At 39.8% G+C, this 14,256-nt stretch overlaps 2 protein-coding genes across 3 annotated transcripts in view; one reads left to right on the forward strand and one right to left on the reverse strand.

Annotated features, from left to right (window-relative positions):
* Nucleotides 1-14,256, forward strand: part of LOC124141941 (serine protease inhibitor Cvsi-2-like) — a 140,617-nt gene that overhangs the window by 107,176 nt on the left and 19,185 nt on the right. The window lies entirely within an intron of this gene.
* LOC125384281 lies at nt 492-2,666 on the reverse strand. The gene is made up of 4 exons (XM_048403074.1): nt 2,512-2,666; nt 1,846-1,974; nt 1,285-1,420; nt 492-588 (listed from the first exon to the last, which is right to left on the reverse strand). Exons 1-4 carry the CDS (start codon nt 2,552-2,554, stop codon nt 579-581), a joined length of 318 nt encoding a protein of 105 aa, XP_048259031.1. The 5' UTR covers nt 2,555-2,666; the 3' UTR covers nt 492-578.

The raw sequence follows: 14,256 nt of genomic DNA on the forward strand, positions 1-14,256 counted from the left end.
AAAGGCGACTAACGGGATCGGTTGATCAGGCTTCCTGACTTGATGCAGGTCATCGATCCCAAATGCGTGGATCGATGCTCATGATGTTAATCACTGGATTGTCTGGTCCAGACTCGATTATTTACAGACCGCCGTCATACACCTGGTATAATGCTGAGTGCGGCGTTAAACAACAAACCAACCTACCAATCGAAGGTTTACTTACACCATTGGGGCATGTGTCGAGTATGAAGCAGACAGATCATCGGTTGATCAATCAACTAATCCACCGGGCCTGTCCACCCAATTCATGTAGTCCCTTTGAGTGTCGCGACTGTATGAAAAGCGACGTCACGTAAATCTAGCCAATCCAGATACGAACATTGTATCTTGATCTGACGAGGATAGGCTAGAAACACGGAATAACCACAGGATGTTCTCCATAGGTATAAGCAGGTAAAGCATCAATTCAATAAGAGTAAACATATTCAGCATCAAAACAAACCAGTAAATGGTAGTAGTAGGTTTATTTCACATGTGTACATGTGTGTATCCAACAAGGTAGGAATAATTTCCATGGTTTTCCCTCCTTTCAGGATTTATTTACCTCTGAAATTAAAAAGGTAGATGAAAAGTGGCATTTTCATACTTGAATATTTAGTAAGAAATTGAATTGGAGTAAGAACTATAATATGGATGTGGATGGCAATCGCTTTGCGGAACGAACCCCTGGTGTCATCATTGATTTTCAGTGATCCATTCATATAATTTTCACTGCAATTTTGCCTTTTACGCCCAATGAAATCTGTTTAGGTAGATGATCAACACTGATTGCTAAACGTCGACGTTTTACATTTACATTATTTACCACATATCCAAACACATAGCATAGGACTGCTATAAACCGCCGTCGTATAGCTGGACTATTGCTGAGTGCGCGTTAAACAACAAACAAACAAACAGGACTGATAGAGTGTTTCTATATGTCGAATGATTTAAATATACATGCCATACAAAGACGACTATGTATGTTTTACAAACATATACACGACTAAAATCATATTCCTAATATTGTGTTTCACCAACATTCTGAACCAACACCATCAAAGCGTTGACGTCCCAAATCACATTCAGGCTAAATTTAGACCTTTGCCCCTGACATAAAACCAAACAAGCATAAAAAGCAAACAAATTCATCAACTTTCTTTCGACAGTAATTAAAAAGTCAATGAAACGTAAAACTGATTCAAGTGTATCAACCAAAACTATGCCTCACAACCTCCGGCGGTAACTATGGTTACTTACACGCCAGGTCCACCAGGTCCACCAGGGCCGACAGGTGCCTGACGTCCACATAGGCAGCGGCCGTCGAAGCAGTGGCGTTCGATATGGGTGTCTCTACAAATGCAGCTGTCGCAGTCAGGGCGGTCTCTGCAAGTTTCTGAAATATAAACCTCCTTCTTAACAACACAGGACAAAAACATTTGTCAGAGGTTTGAACTAGATTCCATCATTCATTTGATGCAGGCTTGTATTTAAAGGGCATGTCTTATTTGCAGTTTTGTGCCAGGGTTTTGCTGACGCTACGTTAGTAGTGGGTTTGAATCACAGATTCGTCATGATTGTTTTTTTGTATTGCCAATGGTTTCAACAAAATGGTAATCATCTTAGTTCTGTATCATATTTGTCGTTCCTTCTACATTTGTCTAAAACATAATATCAGCGGCGTGAAACCCAATTTGTTTATTGACTTATAGTCACCACCTTTTCTTGTAGGAGAACCTTTCCAGATGCCAAAAAAAACCGTTCACATATGAAATATGTTGCCTGCAGTTATTATGGTCACTATTTTGTAAACTGACTTACCTGTGTCGCAGCTATTGGCCGCAACCAGACAGGTACATATGTCATGAGAGCAGGCAAGCCTTCCGGTACTATCACATACCGTGTGAATACAGTCGTTGTCATCCCTGCAGGGCTCGCTGTCGATCACAGCTGAACGAAAGAAACAATATCTCATTAGAAGTTGGGGCACGTGATCCTGTTTGGAGGTCACAGGTCAAGGCTTTAAGCACCGTTTGTGGAAGAAAGCAATTGGATGGCTGAGCGTGTTTGGCAGCCTTGTTTCCTAAGAGTTTCTTGGACCTGCCCAACACTGTAGCCCAAGTAGTACATGTGGTGTTTTCCAAAGGCAAGTGCCTTTGTTCGAAACATGCCTCTGTTCACTCAACAGTGATTGGGTTACCCTTCCGGTGAGGTGGTTATGACACTATTGGTCTTCTAGTGCCTCATAGGCAGATCAGATTATATATTGCCCAGGGAGCTGAAATGTAGTGCACACGGATTCATTTCCCGGAGGCATAATAGAACGCATTGATATCCAGCATGGAAAAAGGCGCAATGCAAATAAATAATATTATCTATGAATAATATGAACTATTATCATTATAAAAAATACATGTACATAACAAATCTCATCGGCTAACGTAGACACTAACTAAACTATTAAAGCCGTCAGTACCTTCAACTCACCAATAATGGTGCTGACAATGACGAGAACCAGTGTTACTTTCATGTCTGGAGTTAAGCGAAAAGCTTTGAAAGTAAAGTCTTCATTTGGTTGATCCTCTTATATACTTTCTGTTTCAAATGATACCAACACCAACCCTGTCAGCCAGTCACGATGTTGTGATTCTGCACACAGCAGGTGCACGCAAGACGTATGTTCCCGTGCGCGGTCATGTCATGAAATGTAGATAACACGTTCATTTGTGGGGATCTGATGACCCACGATAGCTATCTAGTCATGTTCATGATCCTGCAAATATATAGACAACACGATTTTATATATAAGAAATATATATAAAAAGAAAGTCACGCAATAATAACACGAATTGTTCTACATGTTTCAATTGTATCTGACCGCCTCCGTGGTCTAGTGGTAGAGCGTACGCCTGGAGAGCGGAAGGTCCGAGGTTCGATCCCCGGCCGCGTCATACCAAAAGACGTTAAAAGATGGTACTTTTTGTTACCCTGCCTGGCGCTCGGCATTATGGGCTAAAACAAGGACTTGTCGGCTCGGCGTCAGTATACTGTGTCTGAGTTGGGTATTCATGTTAAACTGCGGCATGGTATCTCAGTGAGCTAGCACTATAAATCGGCATCAGTCCGGACTAGTACAAGCAGCCACACAAACACACACACGTACATGCACCTCGCTATATAAGTGTAATAATCTTAGACGCGACGTTAAAGCCCACTTCACCTCATCACCTTCAATTGTATCTTCATGGAGAAGCGATTACAGTTATAAGACAGCGGCTTTACAATGACAGTGGTAACTTTCACAATAAATACAAAATATAACCTTTTAATGAAAACATTTTTTTGTCTTTACACTGCTGGGCATCAGCAGTATTCATTTTACAGAAAGGGTATATCTTAAATTCTATTTCTTTTCCTGCTGCGCATTTGTTGAGCGCTTAAGGGGATGAACCTTGCATGGGGTCCTTTATCTGTTTATGGACGCCCATTCTGTCTCTCAAGCACTCCGTTTGTCCAATATGTTGTACATGACATCCTTGGCATATAATAACATAAATAATATATTTCAGTCCATGTCAGAGCGTACATGAAATTGTTGCTTCATGTTTTTGAATTTTATTCAAGATTTTTTTTTAACAATATATTAAAATATTTTTTTTAGTTTCAACAAAATCTGTAAATGCTCTATCGTGTGACTGGATTTCTGACCTTCACTTGATAGTCTGGTTTGATTACATGACGCATTGCATGACAGGGGAATGGCTGTGCAGTGTCAGGCAACAAATACATACCTTTTTTGCAAATTGTGGCGGATGCTACTGATAGGGCAGGGCGTGCTTGTCCTTTTCGCGAACACCTGGTGTCATCCATGATTTCAGTGATCCATTTTTATCAAAATATTCCACTAGTTTGCTTTTTACACCCAGTGGTATCTGTTTAGTGGGATAAACGAGAGTGATTATTCTCTAGCGTTGACGATTTTATTTCCTGGCTATTAATGCAGAAAATAATTCAAAATATTTAAATGTCGATGCTGACAGCAACTTGTTTTAAGTTTCTGTCTTTGCTGATAGTATAAACTGGTGAATATCTTTCCAGGTGGGCTCTTATCATCAAAAACCCATCTTAGTAGAAACAACACTTAGAATTAAATTCCATCACCAAACAGCGATTGTTATCCCACTCGCATATATCATAATGCCATATTTGTCAGACATTTTCCACATTTAACCTACTCCAAACCTGTTGTATTTCTTTAAAACCCGGTGGTTTCGGGAAACACAAATCAATCACAATGTATGGTTCTTCTTCATAGTTTACCAAATGTGGCGGTAAGTATTAGATGAATGTTCTTTTCCTCCACTGAAATGGAAACAAATGTGTGACTAGAACACGGAAAACTTAAAGACAAGATTGGCAAGAATTAAATTATGAACAAATATTAGACAAAAGAAGTATGATTGTACGATTCCGACTATATCATGAGCATGTGTCTTTGAATCACCATCAAAAAGTGATTATATCCGCTGTTCGCGAAAAGTTGAGCGTATCCTTTACCACCGGTGGAACCCGTCACATATCCCATACAAAGGCAAGTCAATTGTTCATCTAAAAAAACGGAAACATATGACACAAGTCCAGATATGGTATTGCCTTTTGCGTCACTGTTTGTCACTGATGCATCAAGATTGGAAATGCTCTCTACTATAACACCTTTTCAAAGCTTTGCTTAGGCCTTGAATGTTGTAACCCCGATAAAACAACTTTTCAGCAAGTGCAATATGACTCTCTTTAAAAAGCATCATAGAGAGAACATGCTTGATCTCAAAATTTGTGAAATGTAGACATGGGCTGTAGTTGATTGAATATTGCTCGACAGAAAGGGAAAGTTGACTATTGGATCCCTCTTGTCATACAGTCTTGAAGGATAGTTTTGGGTCACTTTAAATCTACATATGAAACAGATGAGACTGTTTCACTGGTACTTTTTATTTGTAGTACAGGTGGGAAAATCAGAGGAAGGGATGTGGCTCTTTGACCATTATTGAATTGTATCAGATCTTCGATATTCCTGAAGCATATGTTAATCTTCTTGGTTAAATTGGTTTCAATGTTGCTAAGCCGAGCAGGAATTCTGCAAAAGCTCATAGAGAAACAAATCAACAATGAGGGGAAGAGCACAATTGGTACATGTGGGGATGCCTACTTTATGCCATAATATCTTGTCCCCCCATTTCACAAAGATGTTATCTGTCATGAAATCCAGCATTCACATATTGTTGTTCCCAGTTAACTTCAGATGACATTTGCTTTCATTTTTGACAAAATGCCCTGAACTAAAACGTTTAGATGATCAAGAATGAAGTGTTTCATCAATAAAGTTCTCAATATCGTGTGTTCTCATTTGTCATCTAATTTTCAAAGTGGCTATAAATCATTTTCATATACGAAGGCTGGTCAAAAAGTTGTAAACCTGACAAAGTTTTAACTGTGGTCCATAAGAAAGTGAACTAGTCAATGTAGTACATTGTTTGAGTTGTTCATTGCAAGTGGATATGGTCTGTCGAGGCCATTTGTGTAAAAGTGACAGCCAATTGAACGTGATATAGGTCCAAATGGACACAGAAATGGAAAAGAACGAGCACCAGCAGTCATCAAGGTTTTGATATAGATAAAAGAACTCTCCAAAATATTCATGACCGCACATCACAACCGTATGGTGATAAGAGCCCTCGTTATTACACTGTTAAACGTTGGGCAGCTATGTTTAAAGGCTGGGAGAAGAAGCCTTGATGATGACCCTAAATCTGGACGTCCCTCAATTTCCATCAATGATGATTCAATCAAGGAGATACACAAACTTATACTGTCAGATAGACGTATTACCTTTGCTGAACTTGAGGAAGACACAGGTCTAAGCCATGGATCCATTGGACCTATTATTTATGAACATTTACAGATGAATAAGATATCTGCTCGTTGGATGCCAAAGTTTATAAATTCTAAAGAAACTGACATTGCCAGAAAATATTTAGAGCTAATTGAAAAGGAATTCGTCAAATTCCAAAAGATATAAGTATCGGGTGATTAAACATGGTTTACCACTATGATCCCGAGTCAAAACGTCAATCCATGGAATGGCACTATTCCACTTCTCCGGCACCAAAGAAATTCAAGTCTTCAAGATCAGTTAAGAAAGTTATGGCAACTGTATTCTGTGATGCAAAGGTTGTGATCCTTGTTTGATTACTGAGAAGGTCAAAAAAGATTACTGGTGTCCACTATGCTGATTTGCGCCATTACCTGAGACATTCTATCAAAGAAAAGCGGCGGGAATGCTGACTGCTGGAGTTCTACTACTTCATGAGAATGCCTCCTTTTACACCTCTCGACATTGAGACAATGCGGGTTCGAAGAGCTTCCTCACCCTCCATACTCGCCAGATCTTGCACCAAGTGATTTCTACCTGTTTCCTAAACTGAAACAACACTTTTGTGAAAAGCGCTATGACGACAACGAAGACCTGCCATGAATGGTTTTTTTAGGGTGGCTTCAGAAAACTTGTTCCTGACATATGAATTGCCTGATATGAAAAGTGTATGTTATAAAAAAACTATTTCATAATTGTTGGTTTTCTTTGTCAGGTTTTACACTTTTTGACCAGCCCCCGTATATCAGAATCATGTTTAAAATATCTATTGAATTAAATATTTTATAATTATCTTTATAAGTGATCTTTTCATATTAATCCTGTTTGGATGTTACGCCATGTGTTGACATTTGTGATACATTTGGTCCAGAATTTTCGCAGTTGATCACACACTTTATTCTCCAATCAATATAGATCACAGTAGAAAAGAATAGCTAGTGCACCAAGGATCAGCACCATTGCCCTTCCTCTCTTTTATTAACAGAGGCAATCTGACGCGTGGAGATTCCAGATAAGCACATAGGTCCCAGAAACATATGCGTGTCATAAGAAGTGATTAAATGGATCGGGAGGTCAGGCTCAGTGACTTGAATGATTGCATGTCCCAATATTCCGTGGATCGATTCTTGTGATGTCAATCACCATTGTCTGGTCCACAATCGATTATTTACATCCGATCGTGATATATAATACTGGAATATTGCTGGGTGCCCCTTCAACAATAATAGCGTCAATTATACATCGTGAATTTATACACTAGTATGGAGTAGAATATGTCCCGATAAACCTATGCTGAAGACCTTCGCCCTCCGTGCAAACGCTCTGCCACTAGACCAAGGAGGCGGTGCTTTCTTTGTGTAACAATTGATCACAGACTTAAAAGGTATTGAGAGCTGTACATATGCTTCAAACCTGTTTCTTTATTATGCATTGTGATATTTCACTTAAACATGCACTTGGCATCTCGAGAAAATATAAGACGAAAATCATGTTTAGTTACCTAAGCAGCTATGAGAAAAAATGCCACTTATCGTAAACACTATGTCTAAACTTTATCATACCTTGAGCGCAGGAACCAGTGGCGGAAGTCAGGCAGGTACATTCTCCATGAGAGCAGCCCAACCTTGAGGAACTGTCACATGTCACGTGGTTACAGTCTTTCTGATCCCTGCAGGTCTCGCTGTAGATAACAGCTGAAAGGGAAAACAGTGCACATTGAAAACGTCTGGCAAGGTTAGCGTTGTTTTGAACTGTTTGGTTCAAATAAGTTTCAGATTAACTTACATTTGAACAAGGTCATACTATGTATGTATACTGAACAACAAAAGTTCCTGTGTCATTGAATAATATTTTATGCAAAGTTATGGTTTTTTACCAAATCTGAAACAATTTCGGTTTGCAACAGATAAAAGACTCCTGTAAATGTTCAAATGGTTTAATTTCTGACTTCAGAAAATAATTTAAAAACGTGAACATGCCAAAATGTCAATTTACAAATCAATAGCGTGTGTGTCCACCTCTGGTTGCGATGCAAGCAACACATCTTCGTCTCATGGAATGGACCAGGCGTCCTACAAAGTCCTGTGGGATATCTGTCCATATCTGCTGGAGCATGTTTCGAAGTTCCTGGAGTGTCTGTGGAATACGTGGTTGACGTCGAAGGCGCCGATCTATCTCATCCCACATGTGCTCGATTGGTGAGAGATCAGGGGAGCGAGCCGGCGAAGGGATGACATTCACGTTGTTTTGTTGAAGAGAATCCTGAACAAGTCGAGCAATATGAGGCCGGGCGTTGTCATGTTGAAAGGTAATGCTTGAGCCATGACGACGCAAAAACGGTAGAACAACAGAGCCTATGATCTCGTCGCGGTAGCGCTGTCCAGTAAGATTTCCCTCTACCACTATCAAACGGGTGCTCTGTCTTGCTGTAATTCCACCCCATACCATAACGCTGCCGCACCCGAACCGATCTTCTTCCCTGACACAATGATTGACGTAACGTTCACCTCGACGTTGGTACACTCGAATCCGTCCATCGCTGTGGCTGAGGTGAAAACGAGACTCGTCGGTGAATAGAATCTGTCCCCAATGCATGGCCGTCCAGCGTAGACGCTATCTGCAACACTGTAGACGTGCTTGACGGTGGTTTCCTGTCAAAATGGGACGTCTGGCGGGTCTTCTGGCGACAATCCCTGCACATCTGAGGCGACGACGTACGGTTTGTGAAGATATTCGTCGAAGGACAGGGATGCTTCTTGCAGTCACTGTTGCTGGCTGGAATCGATTTCGTAGGTGTGTTGTTTGAATTCAGTTGTCTTGTCCATTATTGGTTACGCGTGGTCTGCCACTCCGAGGATGGTCTCTGACTACATTCGTCTGTCAACGTTGCCATAAACACCAAATGGCGTTTCTGTGGACGTTAAATGGTCTTGCAGCATAACGTTGACTCGACCCTGCTTCAAGCATACCAATGGCTCGAAGACGCTCATTTTCGGACAGGCGTGGCATTTCGAAATGTTGAATAATTGCGTAATTTTGTTGTTTTTCTGAGTGTTTGTTGTCAGCACGATGCTAAACAATGCATATGGATTCCCGTTAACGCACATGTTTTTATACCCATTCTTGGGTAGTGAAATGCATGGGGCTTGCATAAAATTCAACTTTTGCATGGAATGCATGCTTTTCTGTAGCAGTTGCGTTTTTGTGACTTGTTTCCATACATGTACTACAATATTGAAAACCAAATTTTACTTGTTTGAAATATACACTAAAATATTGGTGTCACAGGAACTTTTGTTGTTGAGTATATTATGTGCTGAAAAACTCAAACCTGACAAGTTCAGATATTTACCAGATTCCATCTAGTTGTTTTCGGGTCAACTATATAATATTGCTGACCAAATAATTCCTAAGTCCTCTAAAATATTTGTAAACCATGGTGTAATAACGACTGCAAACAAGCAAGAAAGTGTTGGAAGAAAGCGCCAAGGCACGACGTGATTATGAACAAATGAGCGCCAATCTTGGAGAAACTATGTCTCCAAAATTAATTCACGCAGACCTATGTCCAAGGTATGGAACATAAAAAATAAAACGCAAAGGTTAAAAATCGACCGTATCCCATCTTGAAGACTTTGAGAAATTGATAACTGATAAATCTGACATTGCAAATAAACTTAAGCGAAACTCCAGCCAAACATTCTTCATCATCAAATTATGTCCCTGAGTTTAAGAGATATCAGAAACAACGGGAAAAGAAAAGAGAGAATTTAATAACAGTGAAGATTATAATGTATTAAAAGTATTTCCATTACATGAGCGTCATACTGCTCTTACTGCAGCGGGTGATGATAATATCCACCATCAGTTACTGAAGCATTTGCCTTAAATCATGTATTGAGACAGTTTTATATGTATATTTGACCACATATGGACGTCAGGGAATTTTCTTCCTCGTGGCAAAATGCCATTGTAGTCCCCACACGAAGATCATACAGATGCTTTAAATTACCGCCATATATCTGTAACCAGTTGCGTTTGCAAAACCATGGAACGAATGGAAATAATAGATAAGTTCGGTATTTGGAAACCAATTATCTTATTACAAATATTCAATGTGGTTTCCAGGAAAAAAAGAAGTAACACTGCAAACACGAAAACGTCGGTTTTTTCCGTATATGGTCATTGGACGGAAAAACGACGTTATTTGGACGTTTTCAAACCATCGTTTTTCCGTCCAAATAACGTCGTTATTTGACATCGGAATTTACTGGGAGAGAACGATAGCTCCTCTTTTTCTTGATTGACATTGTCAACTGTGATTGACATTGTCAATCAAGCAACAGCGTCTACCGGTATTTCTACTTCTCAGATTTCATTGGTCAGTTCTCGCGTGTTAGATTACCGGCCCGCGTTTGACGCTGCACTCGAAGCGCTTAGCGGAAGTATTGAAATCAATCGTTCTGCGCATGCGGATTACTTAATGCCTTGTCCAAATTTTCCGTTCTGAGCATGCGCGATTTCGCGTATTGTTTCCGAGATTTCATGTCACCACTATTTGACAATGATTCATAAACACAGTCTCGTGAAAGTTCGGAATCGTACAATTCCAAACTGGTGATGCCTATTCAGACTAATGCTTAGTCTCTAAAGCTGTATAGTTTTGAAAGAAACAAGTAACTCAATTAAAATTGAAGAGGAGCCCCAGTGTAATGGGAGATTCCGAGATGAACCTATTCTATGGCTATCAAGGCTGCCACCCAAACCGATCCAAACTGTATCGTGATGTCTTCAGAAATACAAATTTCTTTCAATATTTATACTACGAGATAGTAAGGGTAAGACTTACTCACCGGTGGAACGTAGACAGTATCGCTAATACAGATATAACGTATTTGAATGTTAATACTAAAGACAAGCACTTATTATTTTTGCCGTGACGATATAACTTATACACGTTTATTGGTAACTTTCGTCAGTTTTGCTCTTCATTTTAATAACTTTGTTTTCATATATACATGTAGCAATACCCGACAAGCCTGTCATACATAATTATGAGGCAGTTTTCAATCTTGTACTGACTTACTCTGGTGTTCCTGAGCGAAGCTTATTGGCTTGGGTGTTACACCCCGTTTTTCTGGTTATCCTATTATTACTTTATTTTTTATGTAATGACACCCTGTACACTGGATAACGGCTCCGTGAGTATCCATAACAATCAAGATGAACATTCAGTTCAAGTAAATGATGAGTTTGTTTTGACGCCACAGTCAGTCAAAAAACAATGCTGTGAGGTTTGATTACACACTTCTACCAGGTCGAACATCGTGGATCCTCATTTTGATAATCAAAGTTCATATGCTAATCCATCTGCGTATACCGTCCCGCTCAAGATGACCTTACTTGTTGCTAATACTATCATCTATACCCCCCCCCCCCCCCCCCCCCCCCCCCCCAACACACCTAAATAACCTGGACAGGAAATACTGCTGATAGCCTCTGGGCAACTCCGCGCTACCGCAGAATGTTCGTCCAACTCTGCAGGGGGCATTCAAACACGCTGAAATGTTTTCGCCTTGCATCCAAGATGGTGGACAAGTGAAATCGTATGAAATTGCTATTGTAGGTCGCTGTCTCTTTTTTGATTACCCAATAAAGTCACTTCCACATTCAAATTCCGAAACAAATAAATGAATAAGTGTTTTTTACGCCACAATTAGTCAAAGACCAACGTTGTCTGGTTTGATGACTCACAATCTACCAGGTAGCACATTTAAGTCTCCACTGTGCGTATTCCTGGTGACGAAAAGGCACAATGTACCTAGGAATCGCATAATACATTCATGCGCGGTATTCTCTACCTCTAGAAGATTATATAGTTAACATGCTTATCCACACACACACACACACACGCACGCACGCACGCACGCACGCACGCACGCACGCACACACACACACACACAGGAAATGACGGACAGGAAATGCTGATAGCCTCTGGTCAACTCCGCCGCGTTACCGCAGGATGTTCGTCCAACTCTGCAGGGGGCATTCTCAGTGGCTTCAAACGCCCTGAAATGTTTTCGCCTTGCCCCCAAGATGGTGGACAAGTGAAATCGTATGATATTTAGGCTTTTTTAGGACGCGATCTCTTTTTTGATTACCTAATAAAGTCAATTCAAAGTATACGGTTGTGAAGAAGCTTACAACTTTGTAACCTTTATTCATCTCATTCCAATAGAGCTACTCGTGCTCACATAAAGTTGTAGTTATTATGTCACTGTTTTATTTCTTTAAAAATATATTACGTGTTCATGAATAACAATTAAGATGAACATTTAATTTCCGATACAAGTAAATGAATATGTGTGTTTTACGCCACAATCAGTCAAAGACCAACGTTGTCTGGTTTGATGACATTGTGTACACCCTATCCCCATTTAAGTCTCCACTGTGCGTATTCCTGGTGACGAAAAGGCCCCATGTACCTGAGAATCTCATTAATACATTCATGCGCGGCATTCTTTACCTTAAGAAGATCATAGTTAACATGCTTATCCGACTCGAACTACCATCCCGCCGAAGATGGATTTTGATTTACCAATCCCTGAATTGAGAAGACGTGCGTTACGAAGCTCCTCCAAGTCGTCATCAATATCCGTAAATGTCTGTGATATTATTACCCATCAAAAGCCGAATATGTTTATTGTGCTTTCTTGACGACAAATGTCATAATTGGGATAACACTTTCTTAGTAAAGTACAGATTCTTGTACTTTTTTGGGTTGACTCCCGTCCGGGACTGAGCCCACACTGTGAGTTAGGCACCCAATCGCCAGCACACAAGTCAGCGATCTAACCCATTCTCAGTAAACTACATATTCTCGTAATTTTTAGGGGTTGAGATAATAGACGTTGACGGACAAATTAAAGCCAAAACTTAACTTATGAACGATTGGTAATGGGCAATGGACAATGGGCAAAACGGGAAGCCGGGGTAATCAGCGCTAATTAACTGTTGTCTTCCTTTGTTACGTTTCCTTCTTTGCTATCTTTTTACTTTTGTTGTTCTTACAGGGACATATATATGTTCTCTGCCTCATAGCATTTATTCACCCGATGAAGGAGTGAGTATATACACCGAAACGTTGTGTTCCTCATAATTAAGACGTTGACATTCATATTTTCTTCCTTATGTGTATCACTTCTTAATGCGCTTCAAAGACTCAATCTAGCTTTGTTTTTAAGTGTGGAGATATTTGCTTAGAATATAATATGGTCATGCCTACAAACATTTGGGTCTTTGTCTACTTGAGCATTTTAACAAAAAAAATTTAGCTGATGACATTGCTAAATCTGCAGGAATGCAGTACACGTCATAGCAAGCTGTGATCTTTATTCACACTTTAGATATTAGAAATGGAGATCTGTAAGTTTATCGTAATCTTCAGCAATTCTCTCATCCTGATCAGTTGAAATTCTTAGTGCATTCTGATGCCATTGGAAAATTCCAGGCTGCCCTTCTTTCTGTGATGTTTTGACGAATGAAATCTATTGCTAATCTCTGTTTGCTGATATTTAATATAATTAATATGTACGATATTTTAAACGTGTAATTCGATGCATGCAATGCAATGTAAACATAATTGCGGATGCACGAAGGCGGTTATAGTCATAGTTATAGTGCGATGGATATAGGGGAATGGTAGGAGGGTGAATGTATGTAAGCACGAATACCGATACATGAGGGCGGATATAGTTAGGAGATAAATATTTCGTTTTGTAAGATTTGCGTGATGTTATGCTGAATGGATGTACGGAAATTTCATTTGAACACGACGCCGTAAGGCGGAGTGTTCAAATGAAAAATTTCTGTACAAATTTCATTTGAACACGACGCCGTAAGGCGGAGTGTTCAAATGAAAAATTTCTGTACATCCATTCAGCATAACATCACGCAAATCTTACAAAACGAAATATTTATCGACATTGTAACATGAACGTTAATTAAAATCGATATTTAGGAGGAACTAATTTACTGAGCGCATGACATAACAAGACTGTCGTTAGTAATACGCCTCCTCGTGCTCACCTTCGAAAAGATGCATGATATGGGGTGCCGCGAAACCGATCAATGGTTTCGAGGTACTCCAATAATGAGGGTCCATTTTACGAAAGGGGTGGTCACATGTTCAAGCCCATTTCTCAGAAAATAAACAAACAACAGGAAATATCACAAATTCAATTCTTTATCACAGTTCCTCATCTTACTTGAAATACAAATAATCAAAATTAGAAAAGATGTAC

This window comes from Haliotis rufescens, unplaced genomic scaffold (genome assembly GCF_023055435.1).
Source record: "Haliotis rufescens isolate VD_foot unplaced genomic scaffold, xgHalRufe1.0.p SCAF_3, whole genome shotgun sequence".
NCBI classification, from domain to species: Eukaryota; Metazoa; Mollusca; class Gastropoda; order Lepetellida; family Haliotidae; genus Haliotis; species Haliotis rufescens.